The sequence below is a fragment of the Solea senegalensis genome, linkage group LG19, assembly GCF_019176455.1.
Source record: "Solea senegalensis isolate Sse05_10M linkage group LG19, IFAPA_SoseM_1, whole genome shotgun sequence".
Classification (NCBI taxonomy): Eukaryota; Metazoa; Chordata; class Actinopteri; order Pleuronectiformes; family Soleidae; genus Solea; species Solea senegalensis.
The window spans coordinates 14,772,523-14,790,366 of record NC_058038.1 but is presented as its reverse complement, the minus strand read 5'-3'; the positions used below and the strand labels follow the sequence as shown (position 1 = coordinate 14,790,366).

General features: G+C 41.7%; 1 protein-coding gene and 1 long non-coding RNA gene across 5 annotated transcripts in view; both read left to right on the top strand.

The window, feature by feature from the left end:
* Positions 1-7,595, top strand: part of LOC122785807 — a 110,054-nt gene extending 102,459 nt beyond the window's left edge. The window contains exon 4 of the long non-coding RNA XR_006362354.1: positions 4,995-7,595. This is a non-coding gene — a long non-coding RNA (uncharacterized LOC122785807). The remainder of the gene's footprint in view (positions 1-4,994) is intronic.
* A 1,664-nt stretch (positions 7,596-9,259) lies between these two features.
* On the top strand, positions 9,260-17,455 carry pecam1a (platelet and endothelial cell adhesion molecule 1a). Of its 4 annotated transcripts, none has more exons than XM_044051474.1 (15): positions 9,282-9,494; positions 9,611-9,634; positions 10,787-11,080; positions 11,919-12,215; positions 12,306-12,566; positions 12,668-12,949; positions 13,356-13,661; positions 13,755-14,036; positions 14,431-14,563; positions 14,694-14,761; positions 14,885-14,938; positions 15,525-15,623; positions 15,715-15,771; positions 16,398-16,414; positions 17,120-17,455. In XM_044051474.1, exons 1-15 carry the CDS (start codon positions 9,434-9,436, stop codon positions 17,258-17,260), a joined length of 2,376 nt encoding a protein of 791 aa, XP_043907409.1. In that variant the 5' UTR covers positions 9,282-9,433; the 3' UTR covers positions 17,261-17,455. The 4 variants fall into 4 exon arrangements, with proteins under 4 accessions (XP_043907411.1, XP_043907410.1, XP_043907409.1 ...); XM_044051473.1 differs by having other exon boundaries at positions 9,283-9,494; positions 17,117-17,455; XM_044051475.1 differs by having other exon boundaries at positions 9,275-9,494; positions 15,874-17,273.
* Positions 17,456-17,844: the final 389 nt, after the last annotated feature.

The window sequence follows — 17,844 nt, the reverse complement described above, 5'->3', positions numbered from 1 at the left end:
TGCTATCCACTATTACGTTTGCACAAGTGTATAATCACTTAAAATGAGACTTGTTTGGTTTCCGTAGCCTTAAAATAAGCCTTTGTACTTTTTATACTTTAGCCAAACCAGGTGAATGTGAGTTTTGCATTTTGAAGAAAAAGCTTGCAAAGAGGACTGATGTCTTTCCTGGTATGCTTGGGCCACTGTAGCTCCCTGGTGCACTTAGGAAAGGGAGGGGCTTGTTACATTTCATAGTCTCACCATTAGTCTCACACACTGTACAATCAGCAGAGTTGTTACCTGTCTTTTCATCCCACTGTCATTTAAAAAGACAAAGGTAGATTGGCTATTTGTTAGTTCTTATTAGAAGTACAACTATGTTGCTATGGTTACAGTTTCATTGTACCCTGGTGATTTGTTTTCTTTTTTTAAAAAAAAAAACAAAAAAACATCACTGTCATTCTTCAAATAGTACTTGAATACACCACAAATCAGCACCAAGGTCCTTTTTGCACAGAGCTCATTGTCTGGTCTCTTTGTGTATAGATGTTCCTGACAGAGAGGAAATGAATAGATGGAATGCAACATGTCTCAGAGAAGTCACATCTGAGTGTCTGAAAAAAATTTTTACATACCTGAATACCAACGCAACCAAGGCCTGCAGGATTCCTATTGTCCAATGTTTTAATGAGCAAAGTTCCACTGAGACTAGTCTGGAGCATCAGTGGTGAAGCTCTGTAATTATCGTCTTGGAAGAAAAAGGTCAATGCCAAGAAAAGAAATGCCTCTGAAAAACTGACACAGTCACACAACTGATCAGATGATGAGGACAGGTGAATGATGAGGACAGGTGAATGGTGTGGACAGGTGAAATGATGTGGGCAGGTGAGGACAGGTGAATGATGAGAACAGGTAAATGATGAGGGCAGGTGAGAACAAGTGAATGATGTGGACAGGTGAATGATGAGGGCAGGTGAATGGTGTGGACAGGTGAAATGATGTGGGCAGGTGAGGACAGGTGAATGATGAGGACAGGTGAATGATGAGGACAGGTGAATGATGAGGGGAGGACAGGTGAATGATGAGGGCAGGTGAGGACAGGTGAATGATGAGGACAGGTGAATGATGTGGACAAATGAATGATGAGGACAGGTGACCATTTACTTTAGTAAAAGAGCATAATCACTTTTGCCTGCAAACACAAGATTTGACTGCACACACTGCCTGACTGACCACAAGGCCACTAACATAGACATGAAGGACTTTCCCCTCAGTGAAAATGTTCTAACGTCGCTTAATCATAGCACAGATGCAGAGCAGGAGCTTGGAGGAGAGTACTATCTAACACATTGTCTTAATGAGCAACATGACATCAGCTTTATTTGAAGTTCAGCTGTACTCAAATACTGTATATGTGAGCACAGTGAGTGGGGTACAAGCAAACAATAAATGGGCAAAACCTGCTGACTCCAGGCCGAACGCAAATATGCTAATTATTGTCCTGCATTATTGAGCAGCTTTTGGTAACTGAGCATACCATCATTTCCATTTAAACTATTTGTTTACAGAGGTTGAACAACAGTTTCCAACATTCCAATTTCCAAATATGACAAAGTAACACGATCAACCCTGTGGTTCCATCCGTCTGCAAACTCTGTGTGTCCTCTCAGTGTTGGTAATCATTATATGCTGAACAGACACATTCAGCATGTTTTACTCTCTGTGTTAACGCTCCTTTTTCTTTCTCTCTACATTTATGGCTTTCTCTCCTTCTCAGTATTGATAATGGCCTCAAGCTCTGAATTACATTTTTGGAAATGATGCTGTTTTCTGCCTGTCTGTTTGTCAAAGGTGAATTAATTAAACTGAATTGAACTGAATTAAGACACGCAGTGTAAACGTTTCTATTTCTAGTGTGTGTGTTTACTGTGTGGTATCCTTCGTCTTAATTCGGAGACTGAATTTTGAGGCAAACACGTCTAATGCAGGTGAACACACTTAACGCAGGTATTCAGAGAAAAAGTTTTTAAATTTTTTAAATAAATCAAGTCATATTAAATGCAGAATTTCTCCTCCACTTAACTAATTTAAAGGTTCAGGTCTGTACCTGACTGGATGAAAGTGGACATAGGCTGCAACATGTCTTTGTGAAGCCTTGAGGTTTGTGATTTGACCATTTAACCATTGTTAGATTTATCGTCTATTTTCCTCTACAAATGGGAGCATAATTTACAAAATTAACATCCTGTTCTATTTAAGTAAAACGCTTTGGTCCCTTGTGGCGGCACGGTCAGTCACAGCTGCTCTGATCAAGCCTCCATCTGACCTTGCAATTTCGTTCAATTTCGGTTGTATAATGACGATAACAAATCAAGTGAGAAGTAGAGGTTCATTTTGCCATAGACCTCCATTCAAACTGGAAGGTTTATGTCCATTTCCCATGTACATTTCATGGTGAAAATGGTGTATTAGGGTGGTTTGTGTTTTGCGAATGACTGAATCATTATTACACTCCTTGACTGTGTATCATTGAAGAACTTTATAACCTAAGTTGTCCTCTATTTGTGCTTTACTGGTATAAATACAAGCACCTAAAACTCAAGAGGTAATTTTGGTGGCAAAAGCCAAAACTGAGCCTGTAACATCCATTTTAGAATAATGCGTGTTTTTCTTACGGCTAATTAGCATTCCTGCCAAATGAGACTCATTGTTCTCTGATAAAGGCCACTGCCAACAAAGCCGAGGGGAATTATGTAATACTCCATGCTAAGTCACTGACATATTCCCCACTTCATTTTACCTTTAAGATACGTTTCTCCAGCTGATTTTCTCCTGTGTGCTGGTATTTCCTTTTTTTTTATACAAAGGGTTCTGATTGACATTTACTGAGAAAATAAGCTGAAATGTCAGGCCTGGTACCTCATGCTGTATTTGCAGACGAAGTTTTAAGAGTGAGAAACAAATGCTCAAACTTTCTGGATTATTACAGTGTGAAACATGTTGGTTGCAGGGAGTAAGATTGTGTCAATCTGAGGCAGTTAGTGTCAGACAGGTGTGAAGGGAGACCTTTTGTTTCTGTCCTAGAACACACACACACACACACACAGGCGCGTGGCCGCACACACTCACATTTGCAGTAACTCTAAATGAGTCCTGGGCAGAGCTGCAGGCGTTGTGTGATTGCACAGAGGAGCTGGTCTTTTGTCTTTATCCCATGAATGAGCATAATGTTCCTATTGATTGTGAATGTGCTCTCCCAGACGCCCTTCCACTGAGAGGGGACCTCGGGGTTTGAACTAAGTTAAGCGTTGAGGTTAAATGCATGCTTTAATCAGACCTATCCTGATTAACTGCAGCAGCCCTGCCCTCCAAGGGGGTTGATAACTTCACAGGCTGACACTCCAGTGACTGGTGGGAGGAGCACATTACATCAAGTCAAATCATGCAAGTAAAAGTGTGTGCAGAAAGAGCAGGGACCACCAGTATAACCAGTATAGAGACTTCTGTCGATCAAGTTCAACACACTATTCCCTAAAATATATCCAGATAACCTTGTCACCCACATGCACACAAATGTCATATCATTATTTATGCTACTTTTACTTACTTACGCAGGTTTGAACTTTCATTGCGCTGCCTCACTCTCACAAATTATTTCCACTTATAGCTTTTTACATGCTTCACTGTTACGATTGTCTTGCTTGTGTCCTATATTTTTCGCAGGGAAACAGCATCGCATTTAAGTTTCCAGTAAGGTTTGACTTTGAACACCCCCGGGTTCAAACGAATATCCAAATTATGGGTGAAAAGGGATGGCCCTAACGGAGATATTTGAAAACCCTGCATGTGCAAACACTTCCAACTAGGTTAGAACATGGGATACTTTAATGTGTCAGCAATTTGCACTAAAGATGGACCAACTCTCACTATGATGAATGAGATTCCAAAGAAAGATCCAGCTCTCTCTGGAGAGTCTCTGTTCTGTGGAAGGTATTTAGATTTTTTCTCTTACATAACACTCTTGGTTTTGTTGTTGTTCTGGCTTTTTTCTCTTAGTGCAGGAGGACAATTGTGACGTATGTATGAAACCCAAAAGCTCTTAGAGCACATAGCAGAGTATAGCCAGATAAATATGTTTTAAGTATATAAGCTGCAAAAATACCAACTGGGGAATTTCACCTCAGGAAATGTATTATGGAATCTATGGACTCTAAAATATTATAGGTTCATTTGATACCACCGGGCAGAGACTTCAGGTTTTTGATGTAAATATAAAATACAGTGAATAATCTGAATGCACGATATAAAGTTAGCGCTCTGGTAGGGGGGAGGGGAGAGAACAGATCTGGGCTTACCACAACAGTAGAAGTGTAAACGGGGAAGGGTCCGTAAAACAAACTCCCCATGACACTGCACACCAAACAAAAAGGGGATTATGAAGAAATACCTAGTTATACCCCAAAATCTGCCCTTACCTGTAGCTTCCTGTAGCTAGCTAACCTCATACAAACTTGACACGTGACACTTAAATCGCCGTAGTAACTGTACGAGGTGTGTTTCCATTCACCCGGTCATTTGCACATGCAAAAATGTGTAAATGCTGATAATATAAAACTGTTTTTATGTTTGATTAAAGTCAAGATGTCACTGAATCTCCAGCTAAACAGGGGAAATGGAGGCGTAATAAAAGTGTGGAGCCGCGATGAGCCGTTCCTAAAACTAACACTTGAAATGAACATAAATGCCACATTTCCATCAATTTGGATATTATACTGGGGGATTTTTAATGTCACATCATTAAATCCACTTGGTCTGCGGTGGTTTAACGGCAGCTGGAGTATCACTGTCACATCTATGTCTTTCCTTTTGCAACCTTTATGAGAAGAAGAAAACCTTGGTGTTTTAATCGTTGGACGTATCAGGGAAATATGTGTCCGTGTTTGCTGATGCCTGCATAATTGATTTTAAGAGTTACACAGTTGTGATCCTCTCTCTCTCTCTTACTCTCACAGTGTGCTCCTTTGAATCTCACCAGGATCCCCAACAGAAGAACACCCTGGGAGTGTATCGTACAAGGACACTTCAGTGGGGTGGATTTCATGATGAGAAAAAGAATTAGGGCCCACGTTCAAGTCAAGGAGGGAGGTAAAGGATAAAGGTTTTTGTGGAGAATGAGCAGTGAGCACACCGCAGGCCCCTCAGCACAGCACCCCCCCCCAACCCCCCCGTGGATTTTCAGATGGAGCTGTCCACATACAGCATGCTATAAGCTGCATCGGGGGGGGGAGCAAGTGCAGACTGGAGGGCTGGCAGAGCCGTGATGCACACATCCCTGAGCACTCACTGTTAATGTTCTTCAGTATGGAACAATGAGCATGGCTTTTCTCTGTGTCCCCTCCGCTTCACTGTCTGTACCAGGAGCTGCAGCATTGTCTTGATTCTTCCCTGGTAATCCTGAGAGAGTCGATGCAGAGAGCCTGTCACAGCCAAGTCTCTCAGATCATTTATTATTGATTCTTCAGACATGAGGTGGGTGGAGCAAGGACGATAGAAAGAGACAGAGAAAATGAGAAACAGGCCGTCCTCGAGAAGAGAGAGATGTAAAACATGATGTGGAAGGAAACAACTGGGAGCAAAGAGAAAAAGAAGGCAAGGACGGTGAAAGAATAGCCAGCGGCAAAGATGAGGACTCGGACTTTAAATCTATTTAGATAAATTAGTGAAGCAGAACAAGTCACAGCATTTGAACAGTAGAGATGTTGAAAGAAAGATGAGTTGTGGGCCGGTGTGTGAACGGGCGACCTCAAAGCTGCAGAATGTTGCGCCAGAGGCAGAGACGTCTTCATGCTGTCCCTCGTCAACAGTGTGGCCTGTCCTGGGTCACCTGGACCCGACGTGGGCTGCAGAAAATCCCTGTGGACGCGAGTGGCTGCTCCCTGTCATAAAACACTATATCAGAGAGCAGAACATGGGGAGTGGCTTTGTTAGGTCAATATTTGGCTGTGCGTGCGTGTGTGTGTGAGACACACTACAGATGGATTTTTATTTTACACTCATCAGTGTCACACATTGAATTATTCTCTCCCATTTCTTTTATTAAACCATTTGTTTAGATACGTCTCCCGTCTGGTACCACGAATGCTTTTGCTGAATTAGTTTTATTTTCCAGCAGCAGGCCAAAATGAAACGCACGCGCTGTAATGTCTGCCATTAGATGTCACTTAATCACAACAATAACAAGTTTGATCATGTCAGAAAGCAGCGGGGGATCATGGGAATAGTTGTCTTGTCGTCTCGTTCTCTTCCTTTTGTGCATTCGTGCTTCAAGGGGAGCCCTTCAACGTCACAGTCGGCAGCAAATGGCAGTGAGCAGTCGTGATTCATGAGTGAAAACGAAAAAGACAAAAGGCAACACTTAGGCTAGAGCACAAATATTTCCTTAAACACGCTCATGTTTCATAGGGTTTGCATATTTCTATGGATTTGAAGAGTGTCGGAAACATTTCAACACAAATGTTCAATATGATATCTTTAAACATAAAGTCTAGATAGTTGTTTCACTCACTTCTTCATTGCTCCCAGTGGTTATATGCCCCTGCTTATCTCACCGTTTCAGTCTGTGCACATCTTTCCCAGACTCATAAAACTGGCACATGTTGACTTAAAGGAAATATAATTGCAGTGATTCCATTACTGCAGAATTTAAACAGGGTTCTCCAAAGGCATTCAAAGTGTCCTTAACCTTTAACCTGCAAAATGTAATCGGGTCGTCCTTGAGATGTTGCATCCTCAAGACTGGGTCACGGGTACATACAGACAACAGGAATGGGCTGAAAACACTGAAGTCATCGAGTACACCAACAGTATGTAACACTCAATCAATCACAGTTCAGCCCTAAATCAGTTAGGCCTGTGCGCTGCCAGTGCATCCACAATGATAATTATCTCCGTAGCTTCATATATGAGATGTAATGCTATTGCATAGTTGAGTAGCTAATATCTCACTGGAGCCCACATTACTGCACAGTGCAGCAGAGCCAGGAGCTGTTTGGCAGTCACGCTGGAAGTATAGAGCTCAGAGCGAAGACATAAATCACAACATCGCTCTGGATCCACTACGACTCAGTAGTGTCAGCGTTACCACGGCACCCATCAATCACTCCTTTCATTAAAGTACACTTGGTACAGTAAATGTATGCAAACGCCATGTACTCCATCCTCAACCAGGAGAGAACGTCAGGTTAAATTGTTAACTTTGCAACTAATCAGCCACTGTCTTGCTCTAATGCACCAGCATAGAGACTCAGTTCAGGCAGCGAGAGGCTGAGTGGCTCAAATAAACCTTAAACTGAGGTTTGAAAAGAACACGGAGCAGTTTATTTTTTATTTTTTTGTTCCCTTCAGCTGAGGCAAACAAAGCTTTTACATCAGAGATGGTTGAACCCTCAAGTGAACTACATGGGAAACACAATCTGGAGTGAAGGACAACCTTGTGTGTGTCTAGGGATTGACTATGGAATAAACTTACAGAGACTGAAACAGACTGGAATATTCATTCAATAATATAAGTGTCATGTAAAGCCTGAGATTGTTATAAATAATTTTAAATAAAACATAATAATTGTATAAATTATTCAAATAACTCTTGCCTTTGCAGCAATCTATACGTGGGTTTTCTCCGGGTTCTCCGGCTTCTTCCCACAGTCCAAAAACATGTAATGTGGGGGTTAGGTAAATTGGACACTGTGATGTGATGGACGGGCAAACTCTCCAGGTGTGACCCCACCTTTTGCCCTATGGCACCAGCACCACCCGCATCCCTCATGTGGAGGATAAAGTGGTAGAAGATGGATGGATGAATTTTAAATTTTAACATAAAATATTACATAACATTTTTATGCCATTTTCATGGTTTGGGTTATGTGATATATATATATGTGTTCAAATTAAGGGGATTAACCTCTAGAAGGCTGCTAAAGGACTTATGGTTTTAAGACCACAACATAAGGTCCTGGAAAGAAGATGGCACAAAGATATTCATAGACACACACTCACACAGCAACAGCTGTTTCTTGTACTCGCATCCCAGCATAAAATGTGACATAACATTTGCTCCATCATGTGTTTCAGAAATGAACCATAAAATAGATCAGGAGTGGCAGACACAGCGTTCATGGCTCGTTGTGTGAGTGCAGGTCAGACAGAGCAGTCTGTGCTTGACTGACGTGGCTTTTTATGAAGGTCACCTCTGCAGTGGCTCTCGAGAAGATGCGCTACACCGTGTTTTGTTTTTTTCCCTGTCAAATGTGAAACAAGTGAATGTGAGCGGGAGAACTGCAGATAAGACAGAGCTGGGGCTCTCAAGCATTGTTTATTTTTATTGGTCTTCAGCGCCTCTCGGTGGCTGTTGAAAGAAGCTACATGCTGCATGTGTTTATCTGCACTTCAGACCCAAATGCAGCCGTCTTCTTACGATTCAAAATATTTACTCAGTTTTGCACCTGTGATGGCAAAAAAAATGTTAATATGATCAGCTGTGTTTGTTTGTGACACTGTGGGGAATGTACGTAAGTCTGTTTTATGGACGCTTTGTAGATGGTTTACAGGTCATGCTTTCATTTGACCTCCCCTGATGTTATATATATTCCCTAAATATCCAGAACATCTACAGATGTTTCTTTTTTTTATACGATCATGTATAAATGATCACAGTCTACAGCAAAAGCATGTCAGTTGCTAAGATCTTAGTTTGTAGTCTATAAATGATTCATTGGCTCCATCAGGGTTTCATCTCGCAGTTCCAACAAGAGGGTGCTGAGCACTGGAGAAAGGATTAAACGTGGGGGTTTGAGACGGTGTCAAAACAGTGTACGTTATAAATATGCTTAATGTCGGATAAGAGATTGTATCATTGCTCAGTAGGGATCCCTGTAGGTCAGTGAAGAAACTGCAGATGATATTAACAATTAACAAGTAGGTTAAAGTAGAGCACAGCCTTTCATTTGATATATTATTCTTGATGTGTTTGTTGTTTTTGGTTGGTCTGTGTTGAAAGGCAGCTGCCTGAGATATTGCTCTGCAGGATTGGGATTAAAAACAAGGTGTTGAATGAATGAGTAATTCTTATCCTCGGAGCAAACTGAGGATGTTACATGGTCAAAAACCTTTCACTCGGGCTCTTGTGCAGTTTGTTGGTCTCTCTGCCTCCTGTACACCAATTGCAAGTTCTCAGTTCCTGAGGAAGTAGTAGCAGCCATTTCCTGCACAGTCGAGCAGTACATGATAAGACGAGGAACCCCTCCCTCATCAGCCTTACTGCACTGAAACACACACTCCACCTCTCCCTTCCTGCGGCCCCTCCCCTCTTCTTCTGCCTGCCCTTTGCTGCCCCTCTGTCGTCGCCCCTCTGCAGCTGGAGTTTAATCACAGCAGTGAACCACCATCACTCAGGATGGACACCAGACCCCCCAACCTGCCGCCGCTGCTGCTCCTCACCATTATCCTCCTCTTCTGTAAGGACCCACTGTTGTGCCGCTTTACAGATAAAGGTTTTTCTTCCAGTCACAACCAATGTCCTGATTATATTTTCTGTTTGTTTTTTTTCCCCCTTCTTTTATTCCTACTACAGCACAGTGTGCAAGAGGACAGTCATGTAAGTATAACTACATGCTGCACTGTACATTGTTTCTCTAGTGTTGAGAGAGTTCATGGAGGTCCAGACCGCATTGTATGAGACAAGAAAGCGATTTATCCCTCACAGCTCTTTGTTGCAGGAAGTGGGCATTGTATTAGGCACTCCTGGCCTCCGTGATATGTTCATGGCTTTGTTGAAATGTCGCAGGTGAAGCTGGTTATTTCTTTCACAACACCCTGAGTAAGGATGGACTCAAATGTTAAACCTGATGTGGAACTAAAACACAAACATCCTGTATTGTTGTTTTTTTATTCTTCGCCAGATGTTTATAGAGACAGTCAAAGTCTTGAAGGCCTTGTGCATAAAAGTCAGTTGCTGGATAATTGCTTTAAAATAAAAGTCATTTTGTTTTTTCTCGCCTTACAAGAAAAAGAAAGAAAAATCCCTTTACATGTACTTGAGACAAGGGGATTTTGCTTAACTGAAGCCATCATCTGACACCCGACATGCTTTGGAAAAGGGAGGGGTGCTGTTTCCCTTCTTTGTGCTGTTGCCTGAAACACTTTTTTATAAAGGCAAGATAATAGTTTGTTTTTTATTTATTTATTCTCTGAAAAAGTCTCCTAACTTCAAGACTTTTACCAATCTTCAGACAGCTGTGGAGAAAAATGGCAAAACAAAAAACCTCGTTATGGGACCTGGGTTCAGATTTATATTTTGTCAAAGCTCTATATTTGTAAGGTTTTTCATTGTTTTCTAATGGAGCCGAGTGAGACCCGGCCCTTCACTGTCTCCGTCGGGGCCAGTGCCCAAACTCACAGCAGCACTTTGAGGATGTTGACAAAGTGGTTGTTTGAAAGTAGTTGAGGCAGGTTACACAGTACTGTTGTCGCTGATGGAGAGCAGGAGAGTGATAAATCATCACAGCTCTCCCAGGGGAAAGAAAGGGTCAGACACCGTTTGTTGAGGCTTTTTCCTTCCTTCAGCAGCTCCTGCTTACAATGCAGTCGAGGGCAAGGGAGAGACTTCACCTTTAGTGTGGGAAAAAAAACACCCTGACTCTTTGTCATTGCTGTCGCCCTTTTGTGTTGATTTTACAAAAGGAAAATAAGATTTGTGAATTTTGAATATGCATCTGTGTGTGTGTGTGTGTGACTTTGGATCCCACAGCATACATTATAGATGCCGTGGGCCTCAAAATCCTACCTGCCAGCACTGTCCAGAGTGGCACACTAGTGACTATGCAGTGCCGGGTCATCGTCAGTCATGACAACACCGCACGCCTGACGCATAAGTTCCAGATTGTCCGTGACGACGTTCCCATCCGCTCCTTCACCACCACAGAAGACACAGTCGTGCATGAACTCAAGCCGGCCAGGGCGGCCGACTCTGGCAGTTACGAATGTCGGGTCACAGTCAAAGACAAGAGCAAAACCAGCTTCAGCCAAAAACTGGACGTCACAGGTATAAAGTGTCAGATTGGTATGGTACATTTCTCAAACCCTTGTCTTGTGATGGCTTTTCCCGCACTGTGGTGAATTTATGTTACAGAGGTTAATAAAATAGCAGGAACTCTGCCATATGTCATCATAGGCAGGCAGGATGTCAACTTAAACCTGTGAGACAAAAGCAGAGCTATTTCTTTCCAGTTGTTATTGCTATCCATTTTTCACAACATGATATACAGTGCTTTCATACACCTTGAAATGTTGGGGGGTTTTTTTAGTAATGATCAATGACAGTGAACATTTGGGCTTTGTGAGTGCTGTGCGAAGGTTATGTTATAATTACTTTGTAATTAAGTTTTGAGCAGAGAGGATTTTTTTGAAATGTTGCCTTGGAGATGTGTTCAAGCGTTCTCGTAACATTTGACATTTCACATTCAAATGGTGAAAGGGACAAACAAATAATTGGGCGTTTATGCTGTAAAAATAATTGTGCGGGGGTTTGTTTTTTTTATTTGGAATTTTTGCCTTACAAAGGGTTACATTTGAATAGTGGGTGTTATAATTTCTTTCAGGACACCATGTTTTTCAATTTTATCCGGCATTTTGATGAAATATGCTTTTCAACTTGAAATGAGTGTCTAAGAATGTAAATAATCACAATTCATAATGAATGTGTTGTGTTTTCGATACAAAAAAGGAAAATGGTTGGTTAATTCATTTGAGAGTTACCAATTAAAGTAAGTTTGCCAACCATTTTATTTTTACACTGTATAGTATCCGAGCAGCAAGTATAGACTATGACGAATGATGGCTTTGCTTTCCATTGTCTTATTGTTTTGTTTCTCCCTCCTCAGGCCTGCAGGATCCTGTTCTGTATCTGAACAGGACCACGTTGTATGAGGGTGACGACTTCATAGCGACCTGCAGCGCTCCGGAAGAGAAAGGATCCCTGATTTTCCGTTTTTTCCGTAGGTTTAGAAATGAAGAGTCTCAGAGGATGAAGCAGGTAGCACCCACTGGGAACTCATCAGAGACCACGCTGGTTCTCAGACAGGCTGGAGACTACTTCCTGTACTGCGACTATGAGATTAATTTGGTTTCCGGGACCAGGCGCTCTAACCACAGCAATGAGGTGCAAGTGATAGTCAGAGGTGATTAGAAGAGTTGATGTGTGCATCACCAAGAAAAGATCAGATTGCTTGAAGAATTATTCATCATTAACACATTTCTGTGTCCTGCAGAACTCCACATTTCCCCTGTCATGAATGTGCTGCCATCTTCTCGTGTCTTCGAGGGCGATGTAATAGAGGTGGTCTGTAAAGTGGTGACGTCACTGAAAAACATCCAAGTATTCCTGACAAAAGACAAGAGAATCCTCAAGCAAGCACCAGTCAGCCTCAGTCATCGGTTCACAGCGCAGGAAGGCGACTCTGGGGAGCTTGTGTGTAAGGCAGAGTGGGGCAACGTGCAGAAAGAAACCTATAAAACACTCACTGTCAAAGGCAAGAACACCTACAGTGATATATGCCTGATAATGTCATTTAACATCCCGTTACTTTGTGTATTTTTGTGTAGAAAATGATGTTTCTGCATTTTCCGACAGAGCTGTTTTCAAAGCCCTGGCTGACTGTGGATCCTGGGGACATATTCGTGGGAGACCGCTTCAAACTGACCTGCTCTGTGTCTGTTTACGTCCCTGAGAGGATCAACAACCAAACACTGCAGTTCGCCATCTACAAAAATAACATGAAGATGACCAGTTCAGAGACGTACATTACCCAGGCACATCCTAGCACAAATGGCAACTACACCTGCAAAACCATGGCTTCTTCGGTTTCACACAGTTTTGTAAAAGAAAGTCCAACGCTGGTTGTAAAAGCCAAAGGTACGTCTTGACATTTAAATTGCCAGAGTTTGGAAAACTGTGTGTTCATTTGCGCGACAACAAAAAATGTACTGTATGTATTGGATAGTCATAGTTCCCAGAGCATGAATCCTATGACGTCATTGATCCTGAAGCCTCCTTTATACTGACTCTAGAGCAACAAGGTCTTTAATTGAATATCTTATTAGATGGATCGTCCTGTTATACGGATCTTTTCTTCCAAACTGCTATTTATATCCAAATAGCTGCAAAACTAAAAGCATTCTTGTTTGCTATTGCTGCGGTAGAGAATCATGGTGTAATCCTGCCTATTGTAAACTAAAACCATCAGAGAAAAACATAAAGATAGAAAAAAAAATTCACAAACATAGTGAAGAATGAACTAACAAATTATTTGTATCCCCAGTTCCTGTCTCAAAACCTGTAATGAGCGTGGTGGGTGGGACGCTCATACTGGGAAGGCATTTCCAGCTCATCTGTCAAAGCGACCAAGGCACCCTCCCCATCACATACCTCCTGTACGGGCCACGGGGGCTAGTTGGGCACAGGGTGGTGGGCAAGCCAGGAGACCAAGCCGTCTTTAACTGCTCATCCATCTTTAAGAGCTCAGACTTAAGCAAGTTCATGTGCCAAGCAAAAAACAGTCAACACAGGCCTCCCATGGTTGGCTCAGGAATGGAGGCACAGCTGCTCCGTTCAACCAAGATCATAGGTTTGTTGGATGCAATAACAATGACAATCAGTTAAACCAGTGGAAAAAAAACATTGTGGCCTTCAAGTCTAATCACGATTTTACTCTCTCCAGAGCCTGTGTCAAAACCAATGCTTACTATAGAGCCCAGCATGGGGGACGTGTCCGAGGGCCAGGACCTGACTCTGTCCTGTTCGGTTCAAAGTGGCACTCCTCCTTTCAACTTCACCTGGTATCGCGCTGAGTCGGAGGGAGCACTAGCGACACAGACCTCCAAAATGCAGAAGGGATACTACCACGTACGCAGTGTGAAGGGAGAGCACAAAGGGGGGTACTACTGCGTGAGCACCAATCCCGCCAATGAAAGCAAACAGAGTCAGACTATCATGATCACAGGTATGTGTCATCCTCATGCATGTATTCTTCTGTGTCTGTCCTTGTGAGGACCTTGTGACTTTTAGTTGTTTTTCCCTTCCTTTTGAAAAGCACTGTTAAAAGTGAGGTGTTTATGTGATCGTTATTTGTACAATTCTCCGAATATTCACTTATGTTTAGAAAGGTAGATAATAGATTCTCACCTTGTTGCATCAGGGTACACCCAGCTGTTTTCAGTCTGGGATAATTGTGCTGGTGTGCCATCTAGTGACAGTGAATATTCCATTTAACCTTTAACACAGACACAGTATTAATAATGAAGTTGTTATATGCCATATACCTCTGACACTGAATGCTGTTTTTGCACCTAAAGTATAATTTCCATCTGTCCGTTTAATTCACATGTATTCTGCAGTGAAGATGGCTGGCTGGAAGAAAGGTCTCATCGCGTTCTTCTGCATCCTGCTCATACTGGTCTTGATCCTTGTTGTCGTCTTCAAAACATGTCTCCGTCAGTTTAAAAGGAAACGAACAGGCGAGCTGTCAGTGTGAGTTGTAATTGTTCTTATCACAAATCTGTGTTTTAGAGGTGGTGTGAGTGAGAGCGAGCACGGCGGCGCCCACACAGCTTCCTGTGTTAAAGAAAGCTAATTGTGTTTCGTGTCCACCTCGTCTTAGGAAGTCAGCCAGCACCAAAGTGGAGCGCTTGAGTCTCACTCAGGCAGAGGTCATTGAGGCTGCAAATGGTACAGCCTCTTTTTAAAAATACAAGAACACGTTCACGCTTATTTTACTCTGATTTTTCTTTTAAAATGTTCTGAGCATTGAAATCATTCTGTTCATTGTTCATCACACTCCTTTTTGTCTAGTCACGCCAGGCATGATGGGAAAAAGTGTGTGGAGTGAACATGTGTCCGGCTCGGGTGAGTAGACTGCATGGCCGTATTCTGCTTATTGTTTGTCATAGCCTGTTCTACTTATTATTACAACTCCCATGTCCATCTTAATTAATATTTACTGACTTCACTCCTCTGTGAACATCAGCCCTAAAGCTGTTAAGACTCAAAACATTTGTATATTAAATACATCTCAATAATATCTAATCTAATGTCTTTGTGAGGACATTTTGGCTGGTCCACACAACTTTAACAGGGTTTTTGAGGATTAAGACTCAGGATTAAGGTTAGGGTTAAGATTAAGATACATTTTAGATTTAGCTTTTGCTTTAGCTTTAGTTTTAGGTTAGGGTAAGTAATTTAGTTGGTGATGGTTAAGGTTAGGGTAAGTGTCCACAAAAACAGCATGTGTGTGTATCTCTATTTTTTTATTCTTGCCATTTTCTTTAAAATAACATGGCGACCTATCCAGGGTTTATCTTGCATTTCGCCCTATGTCAGCTGGGATTGGCACCAGCGCCCCCTGTGACCGTCATGTGGAGGGTAAAGCGGTAGAAGATGAGTGAGTGAGTGAGTGAACATGATTAATGCTGCTGAGTGTTTTGTGCTGCAGAGTCTGATGACCAGAAAAGTGAGACTGCCACAACAGAACCTCACTACACAGGTGAAGACCAACACAGACAAATCCAAACAGAGGTGAACCTGCCTCTAGGTTAGTTTGCGTTCAATTATATGACTTTTGTCAAATCTAACCATTCTGGCATTAAATTCATTTGTTAATGTTAATGTTTGTTCTATGTTAGCACCAGTGAATACAGAAACAGACGCAGTGAACAGCGAAGTGAGGAACTCCAAACACGGTAGGACCGGTCTCCTTCCTGCTCTTCATTCAAATTGCTCGTGCATTACATGGTGTGAAAAACTACACCACTGGCTTACAATTTTTTTGAAAAATGCATCAGGAAACAGGATCAGCTCCAACTGTAAACATCTGTGTTGTTGGTGAAAGAATGTCCCATGAAAACAGAGGGTCCATTCGCCAGGTGTCCATTTCCTGCTTTCATCAAAGAGAACTTCCTGTCCCAACAATCAGAGTTAAGCAGCGGGTACATCCGCTATGACTAAGCGAAGAACATGCCCCCATTGTTTAATAGTCCTGAGGGAAATGCTTGTCCATTGTTCTGTCATTGGTTCCTAACAACAACAGTTTACATCATGTTTGTGTCACACAGTGATACAGCAGAAGAGGAGGAGAACGTAATATCCACTTTGGTTTTTGCTCAATCACTCAAGGACTTTTCATTATATACATGTATGTTAGTGATGTGACTGTTTGCGATGTGATTAGTTTCCAGTAGGATGTACACGATGGGCCGAATGCCTCCGTCACTGTTCCCGTTTAATTAATGAATCATTGCAAGTTTCCCTTGATTCCTCCTTCATCCCTTTCATTTCCTGAGTTTGTTCTCTGGCTTTGTTTTTACAGGTGATCCAGAGCAGACTGTAAGTAGCAGCACACATGCTTAATAACCATACCGATAGTAACGCATTCCAGAACCCCAGAACCTGACCTCAGCCATTAAAACTAAATGCCAGACATCAGCTGTATAAACTAACCGCGCACACAGATCTGTTGTGTCTTGGCTCAGAACGACCTCTCTTGGAAATGAACAGCAATAACCAACAATATGCGGAAACCCCTGTGACGTCACCTCAAGTATTAGATTCCTCAGTACATTAGAACACTGCAATGTCTGATTTGGCTGCTTCATGGATTTGTGTTTGTTCAAAAATGGGAATCATATCATGTTCATCTAAAAAATTCTAAATAAAATAAATAAATTCAGGCATATTTAACAGAATGCCAACATCAAAAACTTAGTTCCATTGAAATGAAATAATAATAGTAACTTTATATAACACTGTATACATCACAGTGTTACATACTGCTTAACAAGACGTCGGAAAAAGCAAAAAGGAACTCGTTAAAACCATTCAAACAGTTGGTAATAATGCATAGAAAAGAAATGGAAAAAAAACCAGCAGGAATACATAAAAAATGACATGATAAATATGTGCAAAGTAAATATTCCCTAAAGCTTTGATTTATCACACTGATAGATGGAGGCAGCAATGCCATGTAAGAATAATCTTGTTGCAGGTATAAATAAGAGTTTCATATTTCATGTTTTTATCTCTTTTCAGCAGACCGTAGAATATGCAGAGCTGAATCATGATACAGATCACCAAGGTGACCACGGAGAACATGGAGAACAGGGCGGAGACTCTGTCCAGCACGACCACCTGGATGAGACAGGCGACAACAACACTGCTGACCACGGAGAATAAAAACATGACAAAATGAACAACGTGAATATTTATTATTCCCCTTATTTATCCAGCTGGAGAAATGACAGCTGGAGAAATGACATAAGATGCAAAAAGGGTTTTTAGTATTTTTGTAAAGGTTTAAAAAACGAAATCATTCTGCACTGATTCAAATTCACTTGCTTTGCAAAGCAAATAAAATGTTTTTGTTACGTGTTTCTGTCCCGTATTTGTATTTTGTCCTGTCTTTGGTTGCAGAATCTAAGAAGAAGAAATATTTGAAGTGAGCATTGTGGTGAATATTGCTTCATTACTTGATAATAAAATACAAATTTCCTTCATATTCTTCAGAAGTGAATGTGAGAAAAAACTCCTTAAAACCACTAGAGGGCAGCCTTCAAGCAGCCCTGATTGGATCTTTGGTGGGAGCTGGTTGTGAACTCCTGTAATGTGAGGTGGTTTAACTGAATTAATACTCCTTACACATGGAGTGCACGTACATCTTCCTGGGTCAGCGTGTCACACAAGGACACATAACTGAACTCTTGACATCAGATAGGCTTCAGTGTGTTCATTCAACTGGTTTCATTGTGTTAAACTATACA